The sequence below is a fragment of the Phlebotomus argentipes genome, unplaced genomic scaffold, assembly GCF_947086385.1.
Source record: "Phlebotomus argentipes unplaced genomic scaffold, Phlebotomus argentipes genome assembly contig_39, whole genome shotgun sequence".
Lineage (NCBI taxonomy): Eukaryota > Metazoa > Arthropoda > Insecta > Diptera > Psychodidae > Phlebotomus > Phlebotomus argentipes.
The window spans coordinates 1,216,142-1,240,359 of NW_026776182.1; the positions used below are offsets into that span (position 1 = coordinate 1,216,142).

At 42.7% G+C, this 24,218-nt stretch overlaps 6 protein-coding genes across 9 annotated transcripts; 2 read left to right on the forward strand and 4 right to left on the reverse strand.

Annotated features, from left to right (window-relative positions):
* Positions 1 to 8: 8 nt before the first annotated feature.
* LOC132263820 (trifunctional enzyme subunit beta, mitochondrial) lies at positions 9 to 1,939 on the reverse strand. The gene is made up of 4 exons (XM_059763812.1): positions 1,763 to 1,939; positions 799 to 1,646; positions 344 to 733; positions 9 to 287 (listed from the first exon to the last, which is right to left on the reverse strand). The coding sequence occupies exons 1-4, from the start codon at positions 1,824 to 1,826 to the stop codon at positions 174 to 176; spliced, it is 1,416 nt and encodes a 471-aa protein (XP_059619795.1). The 5' UTR covers positions 1,827 to 1,939; the 3' UTR covers positions 9 to 173.
* A 689-nt stretch (positions 1,940 to 2,628) lies between these two features.
* On the reverse strand, positions 2,629 to 3,464 carry LOC132263724 (ADP-ribosylation factor-like protein 6). Its single transcript, XM_059763658.1, has 4 exons — positions 3,264 to 3,464; positions 3,076 to 3,204; positions 2,888 to 3,016; positions 2,629 to 2,825 (listed from the first exon to the last, which is right to left on the reverse strand). The coding sequence occupies exons 1-4, from the start codon at positions 3,439 to 3,441 to the stop codon at positions 2,671 to 2,673; spliced, it is 591 nt and encodes a 196-aa protein (XP_059619641.1). The 5' UTR covers positions 3,442 to 3,464; the 3' UTR covers positions 2,629 to 2,670.
* A 574-nt stretch (positions 3,465 to 4,038) lies between these two features.
* LOC132263716 (galectin-9-like) lies at positions 4,039 to 6,353 on the forward strand. 2 transcript variants are annotated; one of them, XM_059763648.1, is made up of 3 exons: positions 4,039 to 4,313; positions 4,832 to 4,953; positions 5,282 to 6,353. In XM_059763648.1, exons 1-3 carry the CDS (start codon positions 4,101 to 4,103, stop codon positions 6,177 to 6,179), a joined length of 1,233 nt encoding a protein of 410 aa, XP_059619631.1. In that variant the 5' UTR covers positions 4,039 to 4,100; the 3' UTR covers positions 6,180 to 6,353. The 2 variants fall into 2 exon arrangements, with proteins under 2 accessions (XP_059619631.1, XP_059619632.1); XM_059763649.1 differs by lacking the exon at positions 4,039 to 4,313 and adding an exon at positions 4,345 to 4,670.
* Positions 6,354 to 6,470: 117 nt separating this feature from the next.
* On the reverse strand, positions 6,471 to 7,011 carry LOC132263728 (NADH dehydrogenase [ubiquinone] 1 subunit C2). Its single transcript, XM_059763662.1, has 2 exons — positions 6,788 to 7,011; positions 6,471 to 6,730 (listed from the first exon to the last, which is right to left on the reverse strand). Exons 1-2 carry the CDS (start codon positions 6,933 to 6,935, stop codon positions 6,537 to 6,539), a joined length of 342 nt encoding a protein of 113 aa, XP_059619645.1. The 5' UTR covers positions 6,936 to 7,011; the 3' UTR covers positions 6,471 to 6,536.
* A 94-nt stretch (positions 7,012 to 7,105) lies between these two features.
* Positions 7,106 to 11,492, reverse strand: LOC132263710 (uncharacterized). The gene is made up of 3 exons (XM_059763635.1): positions 10,764 to 11,492; positions 9,788 to 9,922; positions 7,106 to 9,606 (listed from the first exon to the last, which is right to left on the reverse strand). The coding sequence occupies exons 1-3, from the start codon at positions 11,065 to 11,067 to the stop codon at positions 7,841 to 7,843; spliced, it is 2,205 nt and encodes a 734-aa protein (XP_059619618.1). The 5' UTR covers positions 11,068 to 11,492; the 3' UTR covers positions 7,106 to 7,840.
* A 428-nt stretch (positions 11,493 to 11,920) lies between these two features.
* On the forward strand, positions 11,921 to 23,966 carry LOC132263717 (choline-phosphate cytidylyltransferase A-like). Of its 3 annotated transcripts, none has more exons than XM_059763650.1 (4): positions 11,921 to 12,035; positions 14,333 to 14,787; positions 21,101 to 21,424; positions 21,918 to 23,966. In XM_059763650.1, the coding sequence occupies exons 2-4, from the start codon at positions 14,527 to 14,529 to the stop codon at positions 22,551 to 22,553; spliced, it is 1,221 nt and encodes a 406-aa protein (XP_059619633.1). In that variant the 5' UTR covers positions 11,921 to 12,035; positions 14,333 to 14,526; the 3' UTR covers positions 22,554 to 23,966. The 3 variants fall into 3 exon arrangements, with proteins under 3 accessions (XP_059619633.1, XP_059619634.1, XP_059619635.1); XM_059763651.1 differs by lacking the exon at positions 11,921 to 12,035 and adding an exon at positions 12,932 to 13,064; XM_059763652.1 differs by lacking the exons at positions 11,921 to 12,035; positions 14,333 to 14,787 and adding an exon at positions 18,450 to 18,750.
* The last annotated feature ends 252 nt before the right edge of the window (positions 23,967 to 24,218 follow it).

Genomic DNA, 24,218 nt, shown 5'->3' on the forward strand with positions numbered 1-24,218 from the left:
GAAAAATATTATCTTTACTAAAAATGCACTTTTATTCCCCACACATTGATACAAATAAACTTTTGTTCAATTTAAATTTTAACCTCGGGATTTTTTTCCATAAGTAAAGAAACAGAATGCAATGAAAAAATGGATTTTTGTGATGATTTTTTTTCGAATTATTCGGGAAATCCTCAATCAGCCTTTGCATCAGGATGTCTTTCAATGACCATTGCAACACCTTGACCACCAGCTGCACAAGCCGCCACAACTCCAATTTGTCCATTTTCCCGGACAAGGCGATTGGCCTTCAATGGTGAGAAATGTTTAGTAAAAATTCCCAATGATTTCCCATATAACTCACCGTGTGCATGCAAAGCCTCACTCCAGTGGCGGCAAAAGGATGTCCAATGGACAGAGATCCACCCCAGTTGTTCCACTTGCTCAAGTCCGGATTGCCCACCTTCTCATTCAGACCAATGTAGTTCTTGCAGAACCAATCAGAGTCCATCGCCTTGAGATTTGCAATGATTTGTCCGGCAAAGGCCTCGTGAATCTCCCATGCGTCAATGTCGTTCAGCTTTAGATTGGCTTTCTTGAGAACCTGAGGAATTCCATAGGCTGGACCCAGAAGTAGTTGATCCACGGGATCTTGGGAGACATAAATGAAGTCACGAAGGTATGCTTTTGGCTTAAGTCCCAGCTCTTTTGCCTTCGCCTCCGTCGTGATCATGCAAGCTGAAGCTCCATCAGTCTGAAAGAAAAGTATTCCTTGTCAAAAAGATTTCCACACAGATTCTTTATAATACTTAAACACACCAGGAAGGATGCATTGGCCGCTGTGATCGTTCCATGTGGCTTCACGAAGGCTGGCCGAAGCTTGGCCAGAGCATCAGGTGAGGAGACACGAATTCCGTTGTCTTCACTCACAAGTTTGTCCACTCCGGAGACTTTGAAAGGCACAAGATCAGTCAAATAACCCTTCTGTTGAGCTTCCTTGGCCAGAGTGTGACTCCTCAGAGCGTAATCATCTTGTTCCTTGCGCGAAACATTGAACGCCGCCGAGAGACGATCCGCTGAGTGTCCCATTGTTTCGCCAGAGGAAAATTCCGCCACGGCCGGCAACTCGGGAATCAAGTGACCAGGTCGGAGAGTTGACAGAAGAGAGAGCTTTGCCATGGGAGTCTTTGCCTTGTTGGCCTTCAGCATGAGACTCCGCATCTTCCGGCTGTGTCTTATGGGCACATCCGACATGAACTCAACTCCTCCAGCCACCACCACATCATACGTTCCTGTTGCAATGAGCCCAATTCCCGTGGTAATGGCCTGGTTTGAGCTGATGCACGCCATCGTGACCGTGTGCGCCGGAGTCCGGTTGCTGAAGCCCGCACTGAGCGCAGCCTCGCGCCCAACATTCGATGTCTTGACTTCCTGGATCACCGTGCCGTAGACAATGTATTCTATCACCTCCTTGTCCACGCCAGTCTTCTTCAGAAGGCTCACGAGAGAGTGACGCGCCAGCTCGTGAGGCATCAGACGGGCATAGTCACTGCCGGACGTAAGGAAGGGCGTCCGGACACCATCCACCAACACGATATTCTTCCCTGTCTTGTCGGCCACACTCTTCTTCTGCCACGCAACTGGTGCAGTGCTGAGTGTGCGCCAACCTGTAAGATCACATGTGAACTGATCAGAGAGCCCTGAAATCCCATACCTTTGCATCAGTGACGAAAGAGATCAAAGGTCACAGACTTTGATCACTCCGGCGACATTGCAAACTCACTTCCATAGGAGATATTTGGCAATACACTGGATAATTTCGACACTCTTCCTACGTAGTTGGCCATATTTGTGATAAATACAAGGGGAAATACACAAAAGAAAAGTAATTAGAATTAATTTTCACGAGGAGAAAAATTTCGTGTTGTGGCTCTTCTCGCAAACTGAACTGTCAGAGGTGTAATGCAGATGCACCAAGCGCGCTAAAGCATATGCTTCACGGTGTTTTGATTGGATTGATGGGATTGATAATGAAAATGACCAAATATTCCACTGATAAAATAGTGTATTTTCTTCAAATATCAACTAAACCAAAGAACAACGACTGGAGAGTTCATCTTTATCCTTCGTGTTTCCTATCAAACGGATCCGACCACACTTTCATATCTGTTTAAAAAATAAGAGATAAACACAATAAGTAATCCTCACAGGATTTCTAATCAATTTCTTACTTCCTGGTTGTATCTCTGCTTGGTTGACCCCTTCTCTGTTTCTCTTTTGAATTTTCTCTGAAAACAACAATAATTTTATAGTATTAATCCTTTAAATCCCATTAAATCAGTATCTTGAAGTTGTTGATCACTCACTATATTTGTCTACGTTCAGCATTGGCTCCACAGCTATCGGATATAGTACTACTGCAACAGTCCCTATGAATCCATAGAGAAGCCAATTCACTCGTTTTCGCCCCGCATTCATGATTTTTACGAGAAACACCACAAATTATAAGTTTATTTTCTTTCCACACTCAAGTGAAAAGAAATCAGGTTATGTAAACTCTCTTCGCCTATGTTAACGCCACCTTGCGGCAGAATTCTTATCGGTAAATGTCCCTTTAAATTTTAAATGGATTTATTATTCAAGCGCATAAATTGCATAAAATAATTCAGGGCAATATTCTCACGAAGATTCTCATCGAAGAGCCTTCTGGCTGCCTCTCCTGTTCAATAATCCATCCCGGATTTCACTAACGAGCCACTGCACGCCGTCTTGAAGCCCTTCTCCCGTGAGAGCGTTGCTGGAACTGATGTGCCACGGTTTGTCCTTGATCTTCTCCAATCCTAGGGCTAAAAACAAGGTCGATAGGATGTATTTTGCGAGGGACATGAGAAACACTGAACACACTCACCTGCCGCTATTTTCACGCTGGAAAGAGCGTCAGGACAGTCCATTTTGTTTGCGAAGAACAGGATGGGAACCTTTCGATGAGCAATATCAGGGTGATGAGTGAGAATGTCCAGTTCATCCTTCACGACAACTGCAAGAACCACAAATTGCAGAGAAGACTATCAAGTTGAAGGGTTCTGAGACACTCACCTAGCCTCATCCTATCGCTAGAGTCAATGACGAAGACAATTGCGTGACATGACTTGAAGTGGTGCTCCCACAAACTCCTATATCGTCCTGCTCCAGACATATCGAATGCTGTAAACGAGACGCCCTGATCTGCAAGGAATTTCCCAGGAGTCAGAACGACATTCTTCGGAAAATGCGCATTGACTTACTCTGAAATTTTTCCACACTGAAACCAACTGTTGGAACTGTGACGGTGGACTTTTCATCGGGATGCTTCAAGTGATTAACGATGGTAGATTTGCCACTATTATTGAGTCCCACAACCAGGATATTCACTTCCTCCTTGCGCACGCGGAACATGCCCGCCAACTTATCAAAAATCCCCATTTTATCACATTCAAACACACATCGATCACCTTTCCACGAAGACTGGGTGACTTTTCCTCACAGGAGTCGCACGGAAAGGATGTGAAAGAGTGCCTGGACTCCTTTGACTGTTGTGTTTGATGCCATGGCAACCCATTCAGTGGAGCTAACAAGTGCGTCAATGAAATCACGACAATGACAACCCGGCAAGGACATGCTAAATCCTTCAAATCACTCCACCGTATTATTATTTATACAACTGGCTCTTGTGGGTTTCGCAGGAAGGATAGATTTTAGCCATTTTACCCAGGAAAGCTGCACTTTTATTTCATTCCATCCATTACATTAATATATTATATCTCCTCGCGTTCCTTAAGCTGCACAAGGGTGGATTTGAAAACCACAGTGAAACACTGTGTCTTAATCATCCTTAAATTCATTTCACAAATCCATGGAATAACGTGATTTCCCAGGAGCAAAAAAGAAACAAAGAAAAGCCATGCATAAAAATCCCATTCAATTGCGCCGTTGCGCGCTCTGCCAATTCCCGATTCACTCTAACCTCACTCACAAAACAGCTGATTGCGATGTCCATGAAAAATCATCACTGGATCTGATGAAACTGTGAAAAATTGTCGGAAATCAGTTAAAAAAGCGAATGAAAGTGTAGTGAAGAGTATATGGCTGCTCTGGCAGCGGTTCTGTACAATACGCTGTCGCAAGTGTACCAATTATCGAGCATCTTTGTCCAGAGTGGCGGCTCTGTGCGCCACCTGAAATACTTCCTCATTGTCCAGAGGAAAAACCACCAAATTTATCATTACCTGCGTAACACAGGCCTCGATACATCCAATTCCACCATCAACTGTTATTTGAATGCACATGCAGCTGAGGTACGCAAAATTTGATGGTACTATTGATGGGGAAATAGGCAGAGAGCTGCATTATCAGGCACATCCCTTCCCACCCGCGTCACGGGGTTTCAGGTTTTAGCTCCCATCCGCACCTCCTCGCCACAGCACTCCCGTTCGTTTTCCCACTTTTTTTTGTCGCCGCCGATCAGCCATGAGCACGTCAAGTGCGAACAATTAGCTGAGTCGTCACTCAATGCCACCCAAGTCAGTCCGTGCTTGCCTGAATCCGGACTGGGTGAGCGCGAGAATCCCGGGGAGTTGTAAGTGATCAGAATGTGCGCGATCTGTGACTGCTTCTGTGCCACAGATGAGAATGACGAGGAGAGGGAGCCCGTGGTAAATATCACCTCATTTCTTCACACTTTTCCATTAACTTCTCTCTCCCCACAATCTGCCTTGTCTGTCTTCACACTGAAGTATGGCTTCAGTGCGCTGACGGATGAGTCACGGCTCAAATTAAACTCACTCTCTGTCCTCTTTTCCACCCTGTCTTTCAGTTCTCCGAGGACAATGCAATCATGACGGACGCAGATGTTGTGTATCGCTGTCCAATCATCCTCGAGCCACGCGATGGACTCAGTGTTCGCATTCTAGGCGAGATTCTGCCAACGTGCGAAAGGTAAATGATGTCAAATAATCCCCCTAAATCGCCCTAAACCCTCATCACTTGATAGGGCGATTGATTTTCATGCCTCGCGAGGCGGTGGATAAAGTGCGACGATAACATTTTACCTCTCTGTTTCATTAGAATTCAGAAAAGATCGCCAGTAGTGTATTTTCAATGGTTTTGCGGTGTGTATGTGTATAAATAAATTCAGAGTGCGTTTTTTTCTTATCTCGCGCTTTCTGTTTTCGTTTTTGTTCGTCAATTTTCAATCGTCACCGGTCTTCATTGTGTACTCAAGCAAGCTGTGAAGCTTAAAGAAATGTTTGTCTTGTTGTTTCAGATTCTCCATCAACTTGGTACTCAACACTCCAGAGCGAGATGTGGCTCTGCACATAAATCCCCGCTTGCCACAGAATTACATCGTGCGCAATAGCAAAGTTGGCGGCGTGTGGGGCGATGAAGAGAGAACATCAGCGCTGCCATTCAGTCTCCATCGAGGCTCCAGCTTCATCATCCAAGTCTTGTTCACCACATCGGCCTATTTAATCTCTGTGAATGGGCGTCACGTCGCTGCCTTCCAGCACAGACTCCCGTACAGCAAAGTCAATTGTGTAGAAGTGAAGGGAGACGTTCACGATGTGCAGAGTGATCAGGTGTATGCCGAGACTTACCCGGAAAAGGTGAAGAACTCCAACAGGCTGGTGAATGTGCGACATTTTGCAGACGATGAAGATCCCTCGGTGGCCTTCAGTGACACACGAATCCACGTGCCATTCTTCGGGCGTCTCGAGATGCCTTTCCGCAGTGGCCATGTGCTCCACATCCGGGCGCGACTCAAGCTACTGCCTCACTCCTTCTACATCAATCTGCAAGTGGGCAACAAGATCTGGCCACATCCACTGATCCACTTTCACTTCAATCCACGCTTCCACGGCACCGGAGGCAGACACATCATCTGCCAGAACTCGTGGATGGCAGGCGACTGGACTCGCGAGGAGCGCAGCGAGTGTCCCATGGAGTTCGTCCCGGGCAAAACATTCGATCTGCGCATCCAATCCACGTACAACTCTTACCACGTGTACCTCGACGGCAGTCTCATCTCTGAGTACCTGTTCCGCGAGTCTGAAGTCAAGATTCCAGCATTCCAGCCGGACACCATCTACATCCAGGGTGACATCCAGCTATTTGGCATCTATGTGCAGAACTCCTACGAGGAATACCCCATTGAGGAGTACTGAGGAGCCAACGAGACACATCCAGGGAAACCGGGAAGCACTTGTATTCAGAGAACTTCTTGGGCTGCAAAGTTACAATTCTTTTCATGCTGCCCAATAGTTTCCATATTATCCAGATTCAACTCTACTTGTTACTGCTATTTCTCTGCATATTATTACCCTCAATATATGTACACCCTGACAATAACTTACTATACAGCAGAAGCACAAACTATAGGGATCATTCGTCCTGAAGCGTCGTTTCTCATTCATTTTGTAGCTTCTCTTTAAGACCATTTACGGAAACATGTGATGTAGATTTCAATAAATGTTGGTAATTATTGCTAAATTATACAAACTTAAGGTGTTTGCACATAGCTTCTAGCGTATTGGGATCCATCTGTCCATCAGCTCGCCATACTTCTTGCGTTCCGGCGTTGGAAAATCTTCCGGATGGAGTTCAATATAGTGTCTCAACACAGCATCTCGTTCCGACATGTACTTGTCACGGTATCGATCAACGAAGAAACACGCGGTGGCGCCAATCAAGGAAAAGCCGATGTGTCTCTGAAGTCCTGGAAGGGATTCTCATGAGAAATCCATCATCAGCTGGGCAAACTTACGTAACTCACCACTAAGAATTGGACGACTCCGCATGAAATTCACCCAACAGCCCAAGCCAAAGCCCATGCTACCACCCAAAATGAAGCCCCATTTGTCGTTGAGCCAAGGGCGCTTCCTCGTCTCGTCAAACTTTAGCAAATCCAGTGGAGAAGTCATTTTTCGTTCTTGTTTACAACAAAAATCACTCCCGCACTGACAGCAATAAATGGCAGCGCGGTGTTCGTTTCTAGAGGCGCTGTGATCGGCGAGTGAATTTGCAAGATTCGCGCTTTTTTTCACAACCAGTTCAAAAAGACAAATTTTACTATAGGAAAGAAAAACACCAATTTACTATCGTAAATATAGCTAATATATTATTCTTGTTTTCGACTTTTTCTATAGTAACAATTTTGACAAATGTGTTATGTAAATATTACACAGAAGATTGTTCACGCCATTAGATGATCATTTGCATCAGTACAAAAGAAGGTCACCTGCGAACTCCTAATAAAATCATATTTTTCCAACTTGATTCTTGATAAACCCAGTGAGAAACTCTTTAGGCAAACAATGTCGAACGTAATCTTGTAAATGCTAATGAGGATGATGCCACCTACGATATACTAGAAGGGCTAGCTATCATATGTTTCCAATGATATCATTATCAATAAAAGGTGTTAAAAAATATGGTAAAAAGGATTTGTCAATTGATAAAATAAAATCGATGAATATGTATGTATAATTTCTAATAGCGTGTGCAACTCCCCCAAAAAACTTGGTAACTCTCTCTTATAGTAAAGGAGGCACTTGTTCATTAATAGTTTTCTTTACAATTTTCACCATAAATCTCTGTAAACTTTACCACATTTCTACCTTATGTTCCTCTTAAAATGTGTATCTCTTTGTCAGTATAACTCTATCAGCTACAGATTTATATCATCCACAGATATCTTTGTACGAAATGTCCTCTTATCATATTTGAAAGTGTATGATTTCGCATCATCATTCTCATATGATGCAGAAAAAAAACATTAAAATAGTGGCGCTATTGTGCGGCGACATCCAATGACTTCTGCCAGAACTTAGTGAACTGCCAGGATCCTCAGGCGATTCGTTGCCCTCGTGTGGACATTCCTCAGCCTCCCACCCACGCCGGCATGCAGTATCTTTCCACTCCTGAGTGTCAGATTGCGACAGAATCTCACCTCACTCCTCGCTTTGGTATTCTCCTTCTGTCTCACCTTGCCAACCAGCGTCTTGGCGTCTTGCGACCGCGTCACGACGCCCTGCCTGGCACTGGGACGCTGTGGTCTTCTCAGCGTTCTCCTTGGCACATTTGCTGCATCCACACCCTCATCATGCATAGTCATATCACAATCGTCCTTCTTGCCACATCCCTTGAACTCCTCCTCCATCTGGTGGGATTGCCCGGTCGCCTGGCCACTGACGCCCGCCTTCGGACTCCCAATGCTGTCGCACGGCGCCAGATTGCTCGATGAGATCTCGTGAATCTGCACGGAGTCGTCCAGTGACAGAGGAACGCCCACAATGTTCATCACCTGAATGTCCGCGGCAGTCTCTGAAGTGCCCGGATTGCCTGGCGAAGACGCCGATGTGGCGTAGTATCGCTCCACAGTGTCCATCTGGGCATTCCTGTCGGTCATGCGACGGCAGTAGGCGAGGATTTCCTCAGTGGTGGGTCCACTGCCGGCATGTGTCAGCGTCTGGTGGGATATCTCATGCGCACTCGCTTGCGACGTGGACGCCCCGAAGCCCGCATAATCGTGGAAGGAGTCAATCTCCATGAGATGATTCTCTCTGGCGTCCCCAGAGAATGCCGCTGCCATGGCGGAAAGCTGTTCAGTGCGAGTCTCCAGCTTCGTGAGGGAATATGTCTCTTCACAGGCCGCCACTACGTATTGTGATGTGGACTGTTGATGCTGCAGCAACTCCAGCGGCGTCTGCAAGACATCTGTGTACGCTTCATGATGATACGGAGTCTCGTGATCCTCCAGTAGACTATTGTATGACTCCACGAAGCCACTGCTCATGTAGGATGATCCTGAGGAAGTTGGAGATGTTGGATTGCTGCCATGCAGGCCATGCTGAACGTCGAAACTTGTGGAAGGTGCGTAGGGATCAGGCGGACGCATTTGTGCGAGAACCGGCGGAACTGCGGAGCCTTCCATATCTCCTTGACACCGTCCCAGCATGCTCTTCTCACCGGCATTCTGAATGTATAGCACATGATCGAGAATATGCGCTCCACTCGGACAGGTAGATCTGATGAGATCCCTTTTGGGTGGTCCTGGCGGATCCAACATAATTGTCACCACGGATGTATTGTCCGCCCTCATTTTGGTGTTGCTCCACCTCTCCAGCGCCTTGTCCACAAGATACTTGCTCGGATTTATCCAATTCTTTGGAGCATTGGCAAACATATTGCGCTCATTGATCACCTCAGCACCGTGGACAGTCTCCACGGCGGCACTCGCCGACAGCACATTCCACAAGCCATCAGTGCCAAAGATGAGACAACGGAACTTCTTTGGATCAATGGATATCACGCGCACATCGGGATCTGGACTCACGACGAACTCATTCAATTCCGAATTGTAACTCCACAGATCACCGAGACTTCGTGCCACGGCCAGAAAGGGAATCTCATCGATTGGCGTACTCCGTCGCACAGGACCCTTGTGCCCCAATCGCGGTCGTGTCCACACAACTCGTGGCACGCCGGACTTTGTCACCACCTTCCCGCCAGAGTTCATAATTCGCGTCTTCTCCACATTGCTCTCCGGCTTGTGCTCCTGCGTCAGCTGACGCGCCTTCCATTGAGGATTGTCTGGTGGGAAAAGAAAGAAACCAAAACAATCCAATAAGCATCTGACTCACCAAACTCCATTCTCTCCCTCTCTCGCTATACAGTGCATTTCTCACAATGTGACTCAATCCACATTTCCAAGAAAGGGCCGCAAGTGAGAGTGGAGAATTTCACAATAAGGTGAAAGACACGAGATACTCACTCTCGTCCTGATAGCCGAGAACTATGCCTGAATCTCCCACATGTCCAATATAGATTTTCCCATGACGAATAAATGCCACACTCGCCGTGGTTCCCGCAGTGCTGGGCAATCCCGTTGGCGTCTTGGGCCACTTTTCTGCAAAGAGAGAGAGAGAGAGAGAGAAAACACCTGCGATGAGAACCGTGCAAGAAAGGCGGGAAAATCAATTACACGTGCCACACGACATCATCTTGGCGCCCAAAATTCAAATCCATACACATTTTATACCGCATTTGATTGTCTCTCCCACAGTCTTTGGTTGCGCGCGGAAATTGAGTGCAGCCGTAAGGCACACACACACAGTCCCACACAAGGGATTGCCTCTACTCCTCTCGCACTCGATGACCCCTCGCTCAGACCGACCGCACGCCAAATCCACCAAGAGGCACCGCATTTCGCGAACTCAGGGACAGCGCAACGAGTAAAATTGTGAAAAACACCCGACAGAACTTATGGAACATTCATGAATTTTTGCATAAATCGAGTTTTAGGGCCATAAAACAACTATAAATTGAAAGCTTCTGCAGCAAATTACGATATCAATATCAAAAACAGGAGTACAAATGATTTATTGACTTATTTTGATAGCTGTTTTTTGAGGAAAGTGTTTTCATCCAATTTCTTCGCTGTGTGTTACGTGAAAATCTAGAAAGTTCCTGGGGAATTTCCACCCAAAGCCACACACTCAAAATCATCCTACCACTACACATGAATCTGCTGAGCCCCTGGGAAATTCCCCACAGCAGTCCCTCGGCCATGTCTCCGAGAAGAAAAACTCCCGGAACCTGCCCGCGCGTCACTCATTGATGTTCTTGGGCAAACAAGACACAAATGACGCTCCCCTTTTGGAATCCTCAGCTTGATTTCTCTTTTCCACACTCGCGCACCGATATTGCGTCCATGGGGCGTGTGAATGTGTGCGAGCACACGTACGTACCTTGTTCACGCCACATTTTATTGTGTGTGGCATGATAACCTTCTCGGATGGCTTTCAATATGTCAGAGTCGTTCTCAGACCAAAACAGCTTCTGATTCACAATTTCGTTCATCAGGTGCTCCTTGGCGTATGTGGCCGCCTCGCAGCCCCCGTGGCCATCGTAGATGCCAAAGAAGGCGTACTCGAGATCTTTCTCATCCTCCGATTGCTGGTACGCCACTGAGAAGAAGTCCTCCATGTATTTCCGTCCGCCCTGGCTGCAGTGGCCCGTTACCCGCAGATTTACACCTATTGACGCCGACATCGCCTCGTGCGCACATTAAAACTGATAATTTCACGACCTCTGCCACACTGGACACACACTCCTGGTCGTATTTTCACAAGTTTTCAGCCACTTTTCTGCCCACAAAATCTCTTCTATTGTCCCCACAAAACACACAGCTTACCGACACTAGCGCCACCATCACGACCCGGCTGAAGAATTCCCGGCATACAACTACACCAAGTACGCGTAAGAAAACTCTTTACACCAGCATTTCACTCCCTCTGCTTATATGTCTAGTAATTTCCCATTAATTTAATTCATACAGAAAGAGCTCCAACTTTTCTTCTTAAATCAGCCCGAATATATTTTAAGAAGAAAACACGGAAACATTCCTCATATACTCCGAGGAAAGTGCTGACAAATATGTATGGCGCGGCAACTACACTGTTATACCATTATTCAACTGTTATACGACGCACAGCGTCAGAAGCTTGCGCCATCTGTGTAACACCACAGCCAACATACATGTCTTTCAAAAATCATAAACACTCTTCTGTACAAAATAATGTTGTACCAGAAACGGCAGTGACTAAGTGTACGTGCTAATTAAAACTCAATGAACTTAATAAGTGTACTCAATACTCAGGACAACACCTAACTCTTCAGCATTAAGAGTGACATTGACAAAGTGAGAAGACATCCGATTTCCTCGAGTTTTTCAGTGTATAAACGACAAGTTGAAAGGAAATTGACATTTGTATTGTCAAAATAATCAGCGGAGAATTCAGCGTGGTGTATTCCAGTCAAGAATTTGCACAATTGCAACAACATCGCAGATTTTCCAGGCACATCGAGGGAAGGAGAAAAATTCTTATTCAACTTGTCCATGAGTGTTCACGTACAAGTGAGAATTGCGAAAGTTGTGTGATGTTTTGCTTGTGACTCCAAAGTGACCTTTGTGAAGGAAAACAGCGATCAAGAGGAGAAAAAAGCGCAATATTGTCGAGGTAACGTCTTTCAGCGATCACCTAGGGGGCAAATGTAGCAAGTTCTGCATATAATTGATTAGTCAGATACGTAGAAACACTTCCTCGTCGTTGCTATAATTAGGCGGTTGTGTTGGGAGATGTCTGGCGGGGCCACTTGGCCAGCTATCTGGATTCCCGCCTTATCAGGCGACTGTCCACGTGATGTGAGACTTTCCGGGTCCGCGGGGGCACTGCACGGGCTTCAGCGGGGCATCGCCACCTGCCGTGGCGCCAGCACGGCGGCCACATCGCTGCCACGAAGTGACCAGAAGTGAGTAACGTGGAGATTACGTCACTGTTGGCGCATGAGAGATTGGTGTCAGGCAGTGGCGTGAGCCGAGGGCCCTTTGTGACCCACTTGGCATACAGTCACACTCTGAGCCCAGGGAGCCCGTGTGTGCTCCTCACACTCTTGCCTACGTGGAGATACAATCGATTCGAGACACACTTCCGGTGCCCTATCGCGCGACGCAATTCTCTGTGCGCTGATTGGGAGCTGGGAAACGAGGCTGAAAGCCTCGCCAGAGAAATCATTGGCAGTCTCGCTTGAGAGCCAATCGAACTGGAGCCAGTGAAATTGCCCCCTTTTTCCACCACAACACTCTCCTCGAAGGGCAAATCCATTATGTTGATGCCACGAGATTGCCGAGGAGTCGTCTGAATTTGACCCTCTGTCGATGGTTCGATGGCAGAGGGGCTCGAGGAAGATCCTCTGGCGGCTCGTAGTGAGGAATAATCAACCTCCCAAGCGAGCAGTTCCAGTTCCACGCAGGCGTGATGTGGGGACACCATCAGCTGACTTCTCGGAATCATCGTGCGAGTGACGCAATCCACTCGTTGAATCACTCCAAATCGACGATAGCGCGGAAGGTACTGCCGGTGTCCCACAGTTTGCATTCATCACTCGTCCAGGCCAGTGTGTTGTGTGTTCTCTTGGTTGTTGGGCAACACCTCAATTTATTGACCAGTCTTCCCAGGAGATCATCAACTTTGCAAATGGACTCAAGAGTAAGGCACGAAAAAAATCAGACAAATTAACATCGTGAATAAATCATTTGGCCGCAATTCTGCTGTGAAACACAATCAGCAGACGAGAGAGTTGAGGAGAAAAAAGCATGGAAATGCATTCGACCGTGCCTTCGTGACCAAGTGAATGCTGTAAAATTTTAATATCACGCTAAAACATGCCGAATTTGCATAAATTCTGCCGTGAGATTCCAAGAAAAACATCTTCTCAAACACACAAATTATACCATCAGAGTGTTGTATCTGAACAGCGAGAGAGAGAGATGATAAAAGGCAATCTAATCGAATTAGCAATATTTTGAGAGTATCAATAAAGAATTTGGATGTCTGTTAATTTTTTCCAAATCTCTGTGAAAACAACCAATAAGAAAGAATAGTCAGTGTGAAAGAATCCTGCGGCGAAGAAGCTTTGCCAGACGGATTACATAAGAGAATCGAAACCCGAAAAGAAGGGATATTCAGTGTGTGAAGATTTTGACTCACTCCAGGGATACCAAGAGTGTTGTCCGTTCATGAAACATGCAAGTGAAGAAGCCCGTTTTATCAAGTTTGGGCTGAAGTGGAGTGAAATTTTATTATTATTTAATGATACACGCAACATTTCCCCCAAGTTTTGGCCCAATTTCGGTCTAAATTGAATGGCTATTTTGGAGACTTTAGTCAATTAGTTTTCATATCTCCCGGAATCTGTCTGACTTTTTAATAAATGGGTTTAAAAGCAGGCATTTTGAGTTGTAAGAATAAAGAAGAAAATATTTTACATTATTTTATAAAAAGAGAAATTAAACATTTATAGAATTGTCCAGTTTTGTAATGATAGAAAAGACACATTTATTCAACGATACTGTCGACTTTGACTGAATGTTTAGGCGCAGTATATAATAAAAATGTTTGTCATTAATTTTTAAACATTTTCAACGGGAGTTGAACAACACGTGCTTTCCGAGTCAAATTGGCTGCAGTTAACATCACATAAATTTCACATGTTCAACTGCTTCAAAGTCACTTGGCCTTTCTCCACTTTAATCACTTTAAATGAACAATAAACGAAAATTAATTCAGAAAGTTACATGGAAGATAGTGCAGAATCTATTGAGAATGCGCAACCCCGAAGGAGGTTTATTTTGTCTACTCTGGGCTGCGCATATCAATTCAACTCAATTGTCTCTCGCTCACACCAATCTCAGATGACATTAATGATTTTGTCCTCTGTGTCTCTAATTCTCTCTGAATCGTCTTCTCTCTTGCAGGTCAAACAAGTCAAATGCACACGAGTTTCTTGAGTGACACCCCCAACAAGAGTTAATTGCGGAAATTGTGTGTGTGTGTGGGTGTGAGAGGAAAGTGGACAACCAAAACGAGAACCGAGGACATCTCACACGGTGTGCTCTAATCCCGGAGAATAAGTGAATTCCAAAGAGACGAATCAGGGATACAGAGAAATATGTCTGCAGCAACATTGAGTGCATCAACGTCTAGTCAAGCGGCGACATCGCTCAGCACTAGGAAACGACCAAGGGATGCGTCCTTTGCGGCGTCAATTGATCAGGGACTGCATCAGGCGCTGTCCACCAAGCTGAATGTGCACATGGCGCAGGAGAGTGCTGCCCAGAGGGAGGCTGCAGCCGCCGCGACCAGCCAGCAGAATGGCAGCCATCCGGCGGCAATGGACGAGGAGGCGTCCGGGAACAGAATTGAGCACATGGTGAGTCTGTCAAGCTGAGAGGGAATCGATCGCTTGACGCCCAATATATACAAAGCATTGAGGCAAATAATTCATCAAGTTTTGATGATTATTATGAATTCTTTGACTGCAGAATTTCACTCTCGCAGGAAAACCCACTTGAACCTGTGCGAGGAGAAATCTTATCATCGCTCGGGTGTGTGATTAGATTATTAACCTTGAGATATTTTGCGCACTCGACGAAAAATATTCCATAATAATTGATTTTATGTATTGAACTTGGGGCTTTCACTGCGATTACTATCGTAAAAATCAATATTGTTCATATTTTTGCGCCATGTCGCGATAAGTGGAACTTTTTTTTTGTGTGATTGGGGCAAAATTGGTGGGTGTTTGCTGAAAAATTTACTCACTATATTGAATTTGACAGAGAATTGATGCGTATAAATATTGTATTGACTTTCCCAAAAAAAAAAAAATTCCCTCTGTGTAATGCTTTGGAAATTCTGGCCACGCAATTTTCATATCTCTGTGTGATTTCTGAAACGTATCCCAAAGAGTCTTTTGAAATTAACAATTTTTTCCCTCTCTGTTTGGGATGTGATAATAGAAGAAATATTTTTCTGGGTCAAATGAACTGACATTGGACAGATTGACGAGGGAGATTCGAGTGATCGAAAAACGGGTGTGTATTTGTACAGTTCTAATTGAACTTTATCTTCTGCCTCGTACATGGATTAATTGATTTACTACTTTTGGTAGTCACGTGAACTTTCACCTAAGCTTTCCTCAGCTCAGTTTGTGTGTGTGTGTGAGTGAAGATTTTCCCAAAATAAAATCTCTCGCCCGTGAAATGTGATAAAACGTCATGCTAAGCGCCGCATTGATAAAATTCCAGCGTAAAATCAAATCAGAAATTGGACACTGGCGTAGAGGAAATGTGAGTGTCACATTCATCAAATTCAATACTCTCGAGATATGGGAAGACCGTGGTTGATAGGCAAGAAGTCGTTGAATACATTGTGCACTCTGCCTGGGTGTTACTGTGTTTTGTGGTGTGATCGCTGATCAAAGTACAGTTTTTCAGCATGACTCGCGACGAGGCTCGACAATCGCGGGGGGATTTTTTGCCACACTCAGTCCACGTAAACGTGAAATGAGTAATTATTTATTTTTTTGTGTGTATATTTCATAGATGAAAATTATAACTCTTTCACTTGCAGTTTTTATGGCTGATGGGTTGAAGAATTGAAAAAAAAATATACAGAAAGAGAAAACACTGTGAAAAAGCAGCAAAAATGTAGCACAAGTTGAGAAAGAAAGGTGTAATTTCACCTTCCTCAGCAAATAGGGGAACAAAAAGAGAGAAACACATTGGAAGAATAGGCAAAATAGCCAATAAAAAGGGTTTTTATTGTGAAGGAATATTGTTATTGCCATTTTATACACTGTCATTATCATCAATGCTTTTGCAAAAGTTTCTCCGATTTGTGAATTTGAAAAATAAATTGTAATCACAAATTGAAAGTGGTGAAATATCACCGTTTTTCCTTATCAAGACAGCAAGATTGATCAAATAACTGTTATTGTGCAAGTCAAGTTAAATAATTTACTTCGTAACAGGAGACAAATGTTTCACTGCAAACACACCTTTTACATTTTGTTACCTATTTTTGTCCTATTTTCCGTGTTGTTTCAACTTCAAACATGTTCATGACTGAAAATCACATTATCAAGTGATAAAGCATTGCTGACAAATTCTGAAAATGGATTTTATGATTTGGCAAATTGCAAATGACAGAAAATCTAATTGGAAATTCACATTAAAAATTCATTTGCCATCCAAACACTACTCAAGTGATTTATCTCCCACATTAAATAGTCATTTACTCTGGCTCTGGAGGTGGTTTGCAAATGAAATCCCTCGGAGGTCAGTTGTGAACTATGTCAATCTCTGTGTGCTGAAACTGTTGAGTCAACAAATCCTCCAATGATATTTATATAATGACTAGCTTAAGAGGCTTTGATTTGTGTCAGAGAATATATTCACTTTCAACTGAAATGTTTATATTTTACTTAAACTTAAAGTCCACACAAGAAAGATTTTCCTTATTGCCGGAGGAGGAAAAAATCATTCATAAATTGTAAGTTTAAAGCGTATGATAATGCCTATCTTCTTATGCAAGATCTATCATAAAGCTCTGTTGAAATTTCACGGCTAAACTTTATCAATTTTATGATACGTTATCGATTTGACATGAAGAAAAAACCGCACAGTTTGGACTTCACGCACAATTTATTGGTAAACTTGCTATTATGAAAAATCTCGATCAGAGACATTGTAAAAGAGGGTAAAAAAATATGTGTATTTACATTGGGCTAATCACTGATTACTCATCATGTGCAAGATAATACGCTTCGAGTGTTGCTCAGATAATTTTCATAGCTCGGGAAAAAATGACCTATGTATATAAAATCCGGGATCATTCATTAGCACATAGTCACCACGAGTACGTGACCCGTTTTCTGTCTCGTTCAGCAGCAAAATCGTATATTAAGCCAATTTGCAGCACACAAAAATGTCTCAAGTGATCTGAAGATGTGATATGAATTGAATTTTGGCTGTCTTTTTGATTTTGGCACTCTTGGCAGGCGAAATATGTTCACATTCGTGGCGTGAGACACGTCATAAATGGCAAGAAAATTACTCTCTCTCGCGTCATCAAGTGACGAATCACTTGAGATCAATCCTATTGGACAGAGTCACGTAATTGACCTCCAAGCGATCGTACGATGCCGAAACAACCAGTTTTGTGTGATTTTTTTCTTGTCGTCACGTCTCAAGAGTTTTTGCTCTTAGTATAAAAATTCGCGGTTGCGTCAATTTTCTCTCCATTGCGTTTGTGTGTGTGTGAGTTTAGTGTCTTCTTTCAGTCTCTTTGGAGCAATAAATAAGAGACGCATCAATCATGGGTGAATGTAGATTTTTTATAGGATCAAGTTCATGGGAGAATTCGTGATGGGAAAAGGGAGAAAATTTGCCTGAAACATAAGTATTTGAGAATCCATGTAAAAAAAGTTCCACCGAGGCAAGGAAGGAGAATGTCAATTATCATGCCACAATTCACTGACAGTTGTAAATTTAACTAATTTTCTTGCTAAGATGGGGAAAAGCGAGAGAAAGAGATAGAAAAATGCGAAGCAAAAATCTGGGATTTTGAGAGTTGGCAAAGTGTTTGAAATGTATGGAAAGATTTGCAAAATTACTGGGATGAATCGACTGAAGGGTCAAAGCTCTTCGAGATTTAATTTTGTAACAGAACAAACACACAGCAAAGAGGCGACAGAAGAGAAGCCAAGCGAGTGAACAATCAAAGAATACTCAGCAATTTTCAGCGAAAGAAATTCCAATTGTGCAAAGTAGAGGAGCGAAAAAGAGCATGTAATGAAGAGCTTTGCGTGAATCGCAAAAAAAAATCTAGTAAAAGGAGTAGAAAAAAGGTCGCTTCGAGAACTGTAAAAAAAAAAATGTTTCGTTGGCCGCACTTTTAGAAACGATCCGCGTGAATTTAGTCGTGTGTTGAGCGCCGAACAACTCTCAAGTCGCTTGATCGCGCGTCACTTGAATTATCAAATATTAGACATTTTTTCTGTGGCCCAACTCATGAGATATTCTTTTCAAAATTTTCAATACAGTGTCTCTTCAGCTGTGCGCGTTGATTGTGGTGCGCGTTGTGTAAAAGTGTAGAAGCGCAACGTTCAGGGAAAATTTTTCCATTAAAATTCCACCGCTGAACGACAAACGTTTGCTGTTTCTTTTTTGTAAATTCAATATAGGAAGTGTACTTTCCGCACTATCTCTCCGCATCTTGATTTGCAGTGGAAGATTGTGGATTGAATTGTTTCATATAGAATCATCTGACAATGGCACCAATACCGCAAAGTGAAATTACTACGATGTGGAAAACGTCTCCTGACGAAATAGTGAGTTTATACGCTTGATTTTACATGAGTTTTTCCCTTATTACATCACACTTTTGCCTCGGATTCAGTGGGTAATTTTGCTCTGGCATTGTGACTTCCGGGAAGGCAGAGGACGAATTAGAATGAGAGACTGTGTTTTCTATTTCTGTTCGAGCGACAGTGTATTTATCAACACCCTGTGGAAATGTTCCTGGAATAATTTCCGTTCCGATGACGCGATCGAAAATGTGGCTGAAAACGCGTGATGTACAGTGGCTGATTGAAAGTTTAGAGACTCCATAAGGAAAAATGCCTTTTGCAACACACGCAGACAGATTAGAGCACAGAGAATTATATAAATATTTACTATAATATCCAGACATGATTCTTACTAAGCACAGATATATAGGGGTAAGTGGGGCAGCTTCAGATTCAAAATGCTGTTCCAACTTTAGGATTTTTTCTTGAAAAATCGGCTGAATATATTGAAATGATCCCAACGCTCAAATAAACTCTCGTCTATTGAGCTTCAGAAAATGCCTTTCATTGGGCATTAAAACTGATGGTTTTTCCTCTAAAGGAGAATAAAAATAATATTGTAATTTATCTGAAACTGCCCCGCACGGGGATGTTTCGGATTGCTCTGGGGCAGCTTCAGATTTTCACTGATATTTACCTTAAATTCCATTGTGGAATTGTAGAATCGCGAACAAATGATCACTTTGATATCTCTTCTACGCACTGAAACTGTTTAATTCCCTAAGAATCGCCTTTAAAGTAATATTTTCGCGACTTTTCTGGACCCTTGCACGCACTGTCAAAATGTCTGAGCGAAAAGCAAGTTGCCCGTCATTTTTCCTGTGTCGCAACGCCACCATGCGTGAGTGGTGGCAACTTCAGTGCCACCACAAATCAAATCAGTGCAAATCAGTGATTTTCGCGTGTATTTTCTCACTTTTCCACTAAGAAGTCGTTTAACGTGATGAAGCAATGCAGCACAGAACGGCACTTTGTGAAAAATCTTCAATATTTGCCACAAGAAAATTTCGACCGTGATGTTGCGTCAGACTGTCAGAGCGCGCTGTTGTCAGTCCGTGGCGATCCGAAACTGCCCCGTGTGCAGTGTTTGTGCATTTTCCACCACCCACTGAAAAGGCCGTGCCAAGGAGGAAAAGTTCGGGCATATTTAGAATCTCTACTTAATTCTCAATAACCTTTGATTGTGTTTCACGCGAATTGTGGCTTTTTTAATGGAGAAAACACGCAATCAATTCGGCAGCAAAATTCTAGTTTGTGAGTGATTTTCAATTTTCACTTATTTTATCTAAACAGTCAAGACAAATCCTGTGCAAATTTTCGTCAATTGTAGTCCTTAACGACTACAAACATTGTGTGAAGACCAGGAATTTATTCATGTAAAAATCACTGAGAAAATTAAGAAATCTGAAGCTGCCCCAATCTGAAACTGCCCCATTTACCCCTAATTTCATTCTTGAGAAGAAAAGATATTTTAAAATATTATCTATCTATTACGTATGCTATTTTGCTTGAGAATAAATGACCCGTATAATTAATAAGAATGTGAGAGAATCTCAGGAGATATTTTGAAAGTGTGTTTTTCGTCTTGCCAGACATTTATTCTCTGGTGTAAATTCAGCAATTTATGTTGGTAGAGTGACAAGTTTGATGTATTATTCACTCATTGATTAATTGACGAAGGTGGGAAAAGCAATGTCAATTGCAAGTACTTCCCTGATATTGAGTGAGAAGTTAAGAAAATCAGGTGATTTTATTTCATGACAAGTGCGCTTGACTCTTTAATTCTTCATGGAAGTGTGTATGAGCGAATGAAAGAGTTTTTAGAGCGAGATGGATGATTTTATTGCGAAAATCAGCCAAATCTTACACAGCTCACGATTCTCGATGAGGAAACTCTGAATGTATTCAATTTAATGTGGACTTTTATCAGAATTCTAGCTTTTTCTCATGAAATATAAGAAATGAGTCAACAGCATAAGAATGAACTTGTGTTTTATGGGTCAGAATATTGATAAATCAACTACAAAGATTGACAATTTTCAGTGATATTTGACTGTCTTGTGACTACAAAAGCTGTGAAATTCAGAGAATATTGTAGACAGAAAATGCGGCATTGGATGTTGGATGAAATATATGGGAACGTGTAGAGAGAGAAATCGCACGATTCTCCCAAAATGTAGGAGACGAGAATGTGTGTGGTTTTCTTTTCTTTTTTTCTACAAATATTTGAAGGTCATGACGCAAAGATCTAAATTTTATCTTTCTCCTCACACACAAAAATCATGGTGTCTTTCTACTCTCCTGACTCACCGCTTCTCTTTACTTTTTGCAGACAATTTGCAAGCCGGCCCCCTTCTCTACGGATCCAGAAGCGTGTCTGGAGCGCGAGATGTGTGACTACAGTATCAAGATAACGTACAGCATGGCACGAAGTGGCAAGGCACCGCGACGCGTGCGTGTGTATGCGGACGGCATTTATGATCTCTTCCATCAGGGACACGCCAGACAGCTGATGCAGGCCAAGAACGTCTTTCCCAACATCTACCTTATCGTGGGTGTTTGCAGTGATGAACTCACGCACAGTCGAAAGGGACGAACCGTGATGAACGATCGCGAGCGCTATGAGGCTGTGCGACATTGTCGCTACGTGGATGAGGTGAGTTGAAGTTGCATCTCATCGGGGTCTCTTTGGTGGTTTTTGTACACAACCAAGACTCGCAAAGTCTTGTGCAAATCGACCAAAAGTGGCGAGTTTGCACTTGAAATAGAAGTCAACACATCACATAGTGTAAACTCAATGGGATCATGAAGAAGTCGAAGCAAATAAAAATGCCTTATCTAGCGAATGAGTTCAGTGAAAAAGAAAAAAAAAACGCACGAGAATTTGGTGGCACAGAAATTGCCAAAACCATATTAGATAAACCACCTCAATTCTTGCACATTTTAAATAATGGACTAAATTAAACTTGTAGAAAAAAAAGACTGACCTCTGAAATTGAACTCAATTCGATTGATGAATGTTTCGCAATAGCAAATTCAAATGACTGTGTTTTGCTTTGAAAACCTTTCAGACTAATTAGATGTTCAAATGTGGATTTGATTTGTGACACAATGGCACAAAAAGTGACAAAGACCTGTTCTGCTTGCAGATCATCTCAGATGCACCATGGGAGATATCTGATGAGTATTTGGAGAAGCACAAGATTGACTTCGTGGCGCACGATGAGATCCCGTACGGCGCTGAGGATACCAACGATATCTACGGACCACTGAAGCAGCGCGGAATGTTTGTGGCCACCGAGAGGACTGAAGGTGTGTCCACGTCTGATATCGTGGCGCGCATCGTGAAGGACTATGACATCTATGTGCGTCGGAATTTGGCGCGTGGCTATTCAGCCAAGGACCTCAATGTCTCCTTTCTCAATGAGAAGAAATTCCGGCTGCAGAACAAGATGGACGAGCTGAAGGGAAAGGCGAAGGAGGTGAAGGGGGACATTCTGCGCTCGTGGGAGGAGAAGTCACGAGACTTCATCGAGACATTCTTGCTGTTGTTCGGACGCGAGCGCCTGTCGAATATTTGGAATGAGTCAAAGGGGCGAATAATGCAGGCATTTAGTCCACCCGGGAGTCCCTCTGGATCCGTCAATGGGGATGACGATGATCCTGAACAGGGTGACGACTCCCTGCCGAGTTCACCACCGACTAAGAAGCGTGCTCAGCACTTATATCGTCGCCCAAATGACTTCTCCGACTCGGAGGAGGATGGGGACATGGAAGGGCATTAGTTTTAATCTTCTCCCCGCACTCTCCCTCCCCACATGTATTGACACTAAATGTCTCGGTCATTTTCTCATTTTATCCACCCTCCGGGACTTTTTTCTCCTTTCCATTTAGACGCATTATATATCCATTCGTTCTCACGCAGCGTCCAACATGTGCACAAATCGCTGCGTCTCAACCAAAATTTACACTCGGTTACAAGTTACTGCTTAAAAAAAAGAAAAAGGAATATGATTATTTGATATATGAATGTAATTCGATGAAGCATAGAAATGATAAAATAAAAGAGAGAGAAGATAAATTAGAAATGTTTGATTAGACTTAATTGATACTAAAGTAATTTTGACAGTTGTAGTAAAAGTTTAAGCGTGATTTTAGCTGAGAATAAAAGACATTCTAAACTAGATGCGAGCGAAGAAAGTGCTAAAGAGAAGTAGAGTAACAGCGAATCCTTAACCTGGAGAAGGCGTGTATTTTTGTTAACGAAATTCTTTTTTTAAAAAATTACATGTATTTAGTGCGATGAGGAGAGCATGAGAGTCGGATAAACTGTCTTTAGAATGCAACACAACAATATGATTCCTCTTTTTGTAGGTGTAATATTTTTAGTAAAGATGAAGATTGTAATAATTTATTTGTTGTACCCGAAAAGGAAAAAAAAAGATGTAGAAACACACATATTTTGCTAAGTTAACATTCTTTGCCTCTGAGAGCTTTCCAAAGTAGCCCACGAAAGATGATAAAAAAGCGAGGCCTTCACAAAATCTAAAACGGCAGTTCATGATGTATTCGCATTGAAATTGATCAATTTCTTAAATGCATAAATTGGTAATCTCTTCAATTATGCGTTCAGTGCGTAATTGAAAAAACAAATATTAAGTGTTTTGTGAAAATTGTAACGAAAAAGAAAAACATGGCAAGAAAATTGAAATAAAACTCCATGAACTGTGTTTGGAAGAAGTAAAAATAGTGAAAAATAAAATATTTTCTCAAAATTTATATGGTTTCCTAATTACTCTCAGTGTACTTTTCAATGGGCGTGATTATCCTGCTTCTTACAACGGAAGAGAAGCAGGAAAAATAATTCCCAGTGAAATATATTCTGTAAACTACAGACTCGTGATGAGAATCATGAAATGTTTCAACGAGCTTCACCTATATAATTTCACATTGAGGCTACTTTATTATACTGAGTGCAACTGATGTAAGTGAAGTTGTTGTTTTTGTAGCAATTTGCGAAAATCTTAATAAAGTTTTCTAAAAAGAATGACTAGCATAAATTTTATGGATTGAAAATTATAATTTTCTTGAGCTTTTTTCTTTTGCTTCAAAGGCGAATTTTTGTTGAGAGATTTGTTAAGTTTATTTGAATATTTATAGTACCGTTTAAACAAATTTTTTTTTAAAGGATATTGAAATAAAGAAGATCGAAATGATGTGAAAATATAATTGATCTGAGTTTTACTATGACAGGTAATAACGGCAATTTTCTCTCTATTTATCCTTTCCACAATTGTCCATCCTTGGCTTTCACGTTGTTTGTTAATGAAGTACAAAAGCATCGTGTGGTTTTATTATGCTGTATTCATCCTGAAGGTGTAGAAAATTCCCTCGGAAAAGTTCTCAATGTGTTTAAAAATTTTCCCGCAAATCACACAAATGTGGTGAAA

Bases quoted from the DNA above. Each gene is read 5' to 3' on its own strand.
- LOC132263820 (XM_059763812.1), bottom strand. From the start codon at position 1,826: ATGGCCAACTACGTAGGAAGAGTGTCGAAATTATCCAGTGTATTGCCA. The intron at 1,647-1,762 runs GTGAGTTTGCAA...GTGATCTTACAG, and splicing joins GCCAAATATCTCCTATGGAA to GTTGGCGCACACTCAGCACT. The intron at 288-343 runs GTGAGTTATATG...TCACCATTGAAG, and splicing joins TGAGGCTTTGCATGCACACG to GCCAATCGCCTTGTCCGGGA.
- LOC132263724 (XM_059763658.1), bottom strand. From the start codon at position 3,441: ATGGGGATTTTTGATAAGTTGGCGGGCATGTTCCGCGTGCGCAAGGAG. The intron at 3,017-3,075 runs GTGAGTGTCTCA...TGGTTCTTGCAG, and splicing joins TAGCGATAGGATGAGGCTAG to TTGTCGTGAAGGATGAACTG. The intron at 2,826-2,887 runs GTGAGTGTGTTC...CCTTGTTTTTAG, and splicing joins CAGCGTGAAAATAGCGGCAG to CCCTAGGATTGGAGAAGATC.
- LOC132263716 (XM_059763648.1), top strand. From the start codon at position 4,101: ATGGCTGCTCTGGCAGCGGTTCTGTACAATACGCTGTCGCAAGTGTAC. The intron at 4,314-4,831 runs GTACGCAAAATT...CCTGTCTTTCAG, and splicing joins TGAATGCACATGCAGCTGAG to TTCTCCGAGGACAATGCAAT. The intron at 4,954-5,281 runs GTAAATGATGTC...TTGTTGTTTCAG, and splicing joins ATTCTGCCAACGTGCGAAAG to ATTCTCCATCAACTTGGTAC.
- LOC132263728 (XM_059763662.1), bottom strand. From the start codon at position 6,935: ATGACTTCTCCACTGGATTTGCTAAAGTTTGACGAGACGAGGAAGCGC. The intron at 6,731-6,787 runs GTGAGTTACGTA...AATCCCTTCCAG, and splicing joins GAGTCGTCCAATTCTTAGTG to GACTTCAGAGACACATCGGC.
- LOC132263710 (XM_059763635.1), bottom strand. From the start codon at position 11,067: ATGTCGGCGTCAATAGGTGTAAATCTGCGGGTAACGGGCCACTGCAGC. The intron at 9,923-10,763 runs GTACGTACGTGT...CTCTCTTTGCAG, and splicing joins TAAAATGTGGCGTGAACAAG to AAAAGTGGCCCAAGACGCCA. The intron at 9,607-9,787 runs GTGAGTATCTCG...TTTTCCCACCAG, and splicing joins TCTCGGCTATCAGGACGAGA to ACAATCCTCAATGGAAGGCG.
- LOC132263717 (XM_059763650.1), top strand. From the start codon at position 14,527: ATGTCTGCAGCAACATTGAGTGCATCAACGTCTAGTCAAGCGGCGACA. The intron at 14,788-21,100 runs GTGAGTCTGTCA...TACTTTTTGCAG, and splicing joins GGAACAGAATTGAGCACATG to ACAATTTGCAAGCCGGCCCC. The intron at 21,425-21,917 runs GTGAGTTGAAGT...TTCTGCTTGCAG, and splicing joins ATTGTCGCTACGTGGATGAG to ATCATCTCAGATGCACCATG.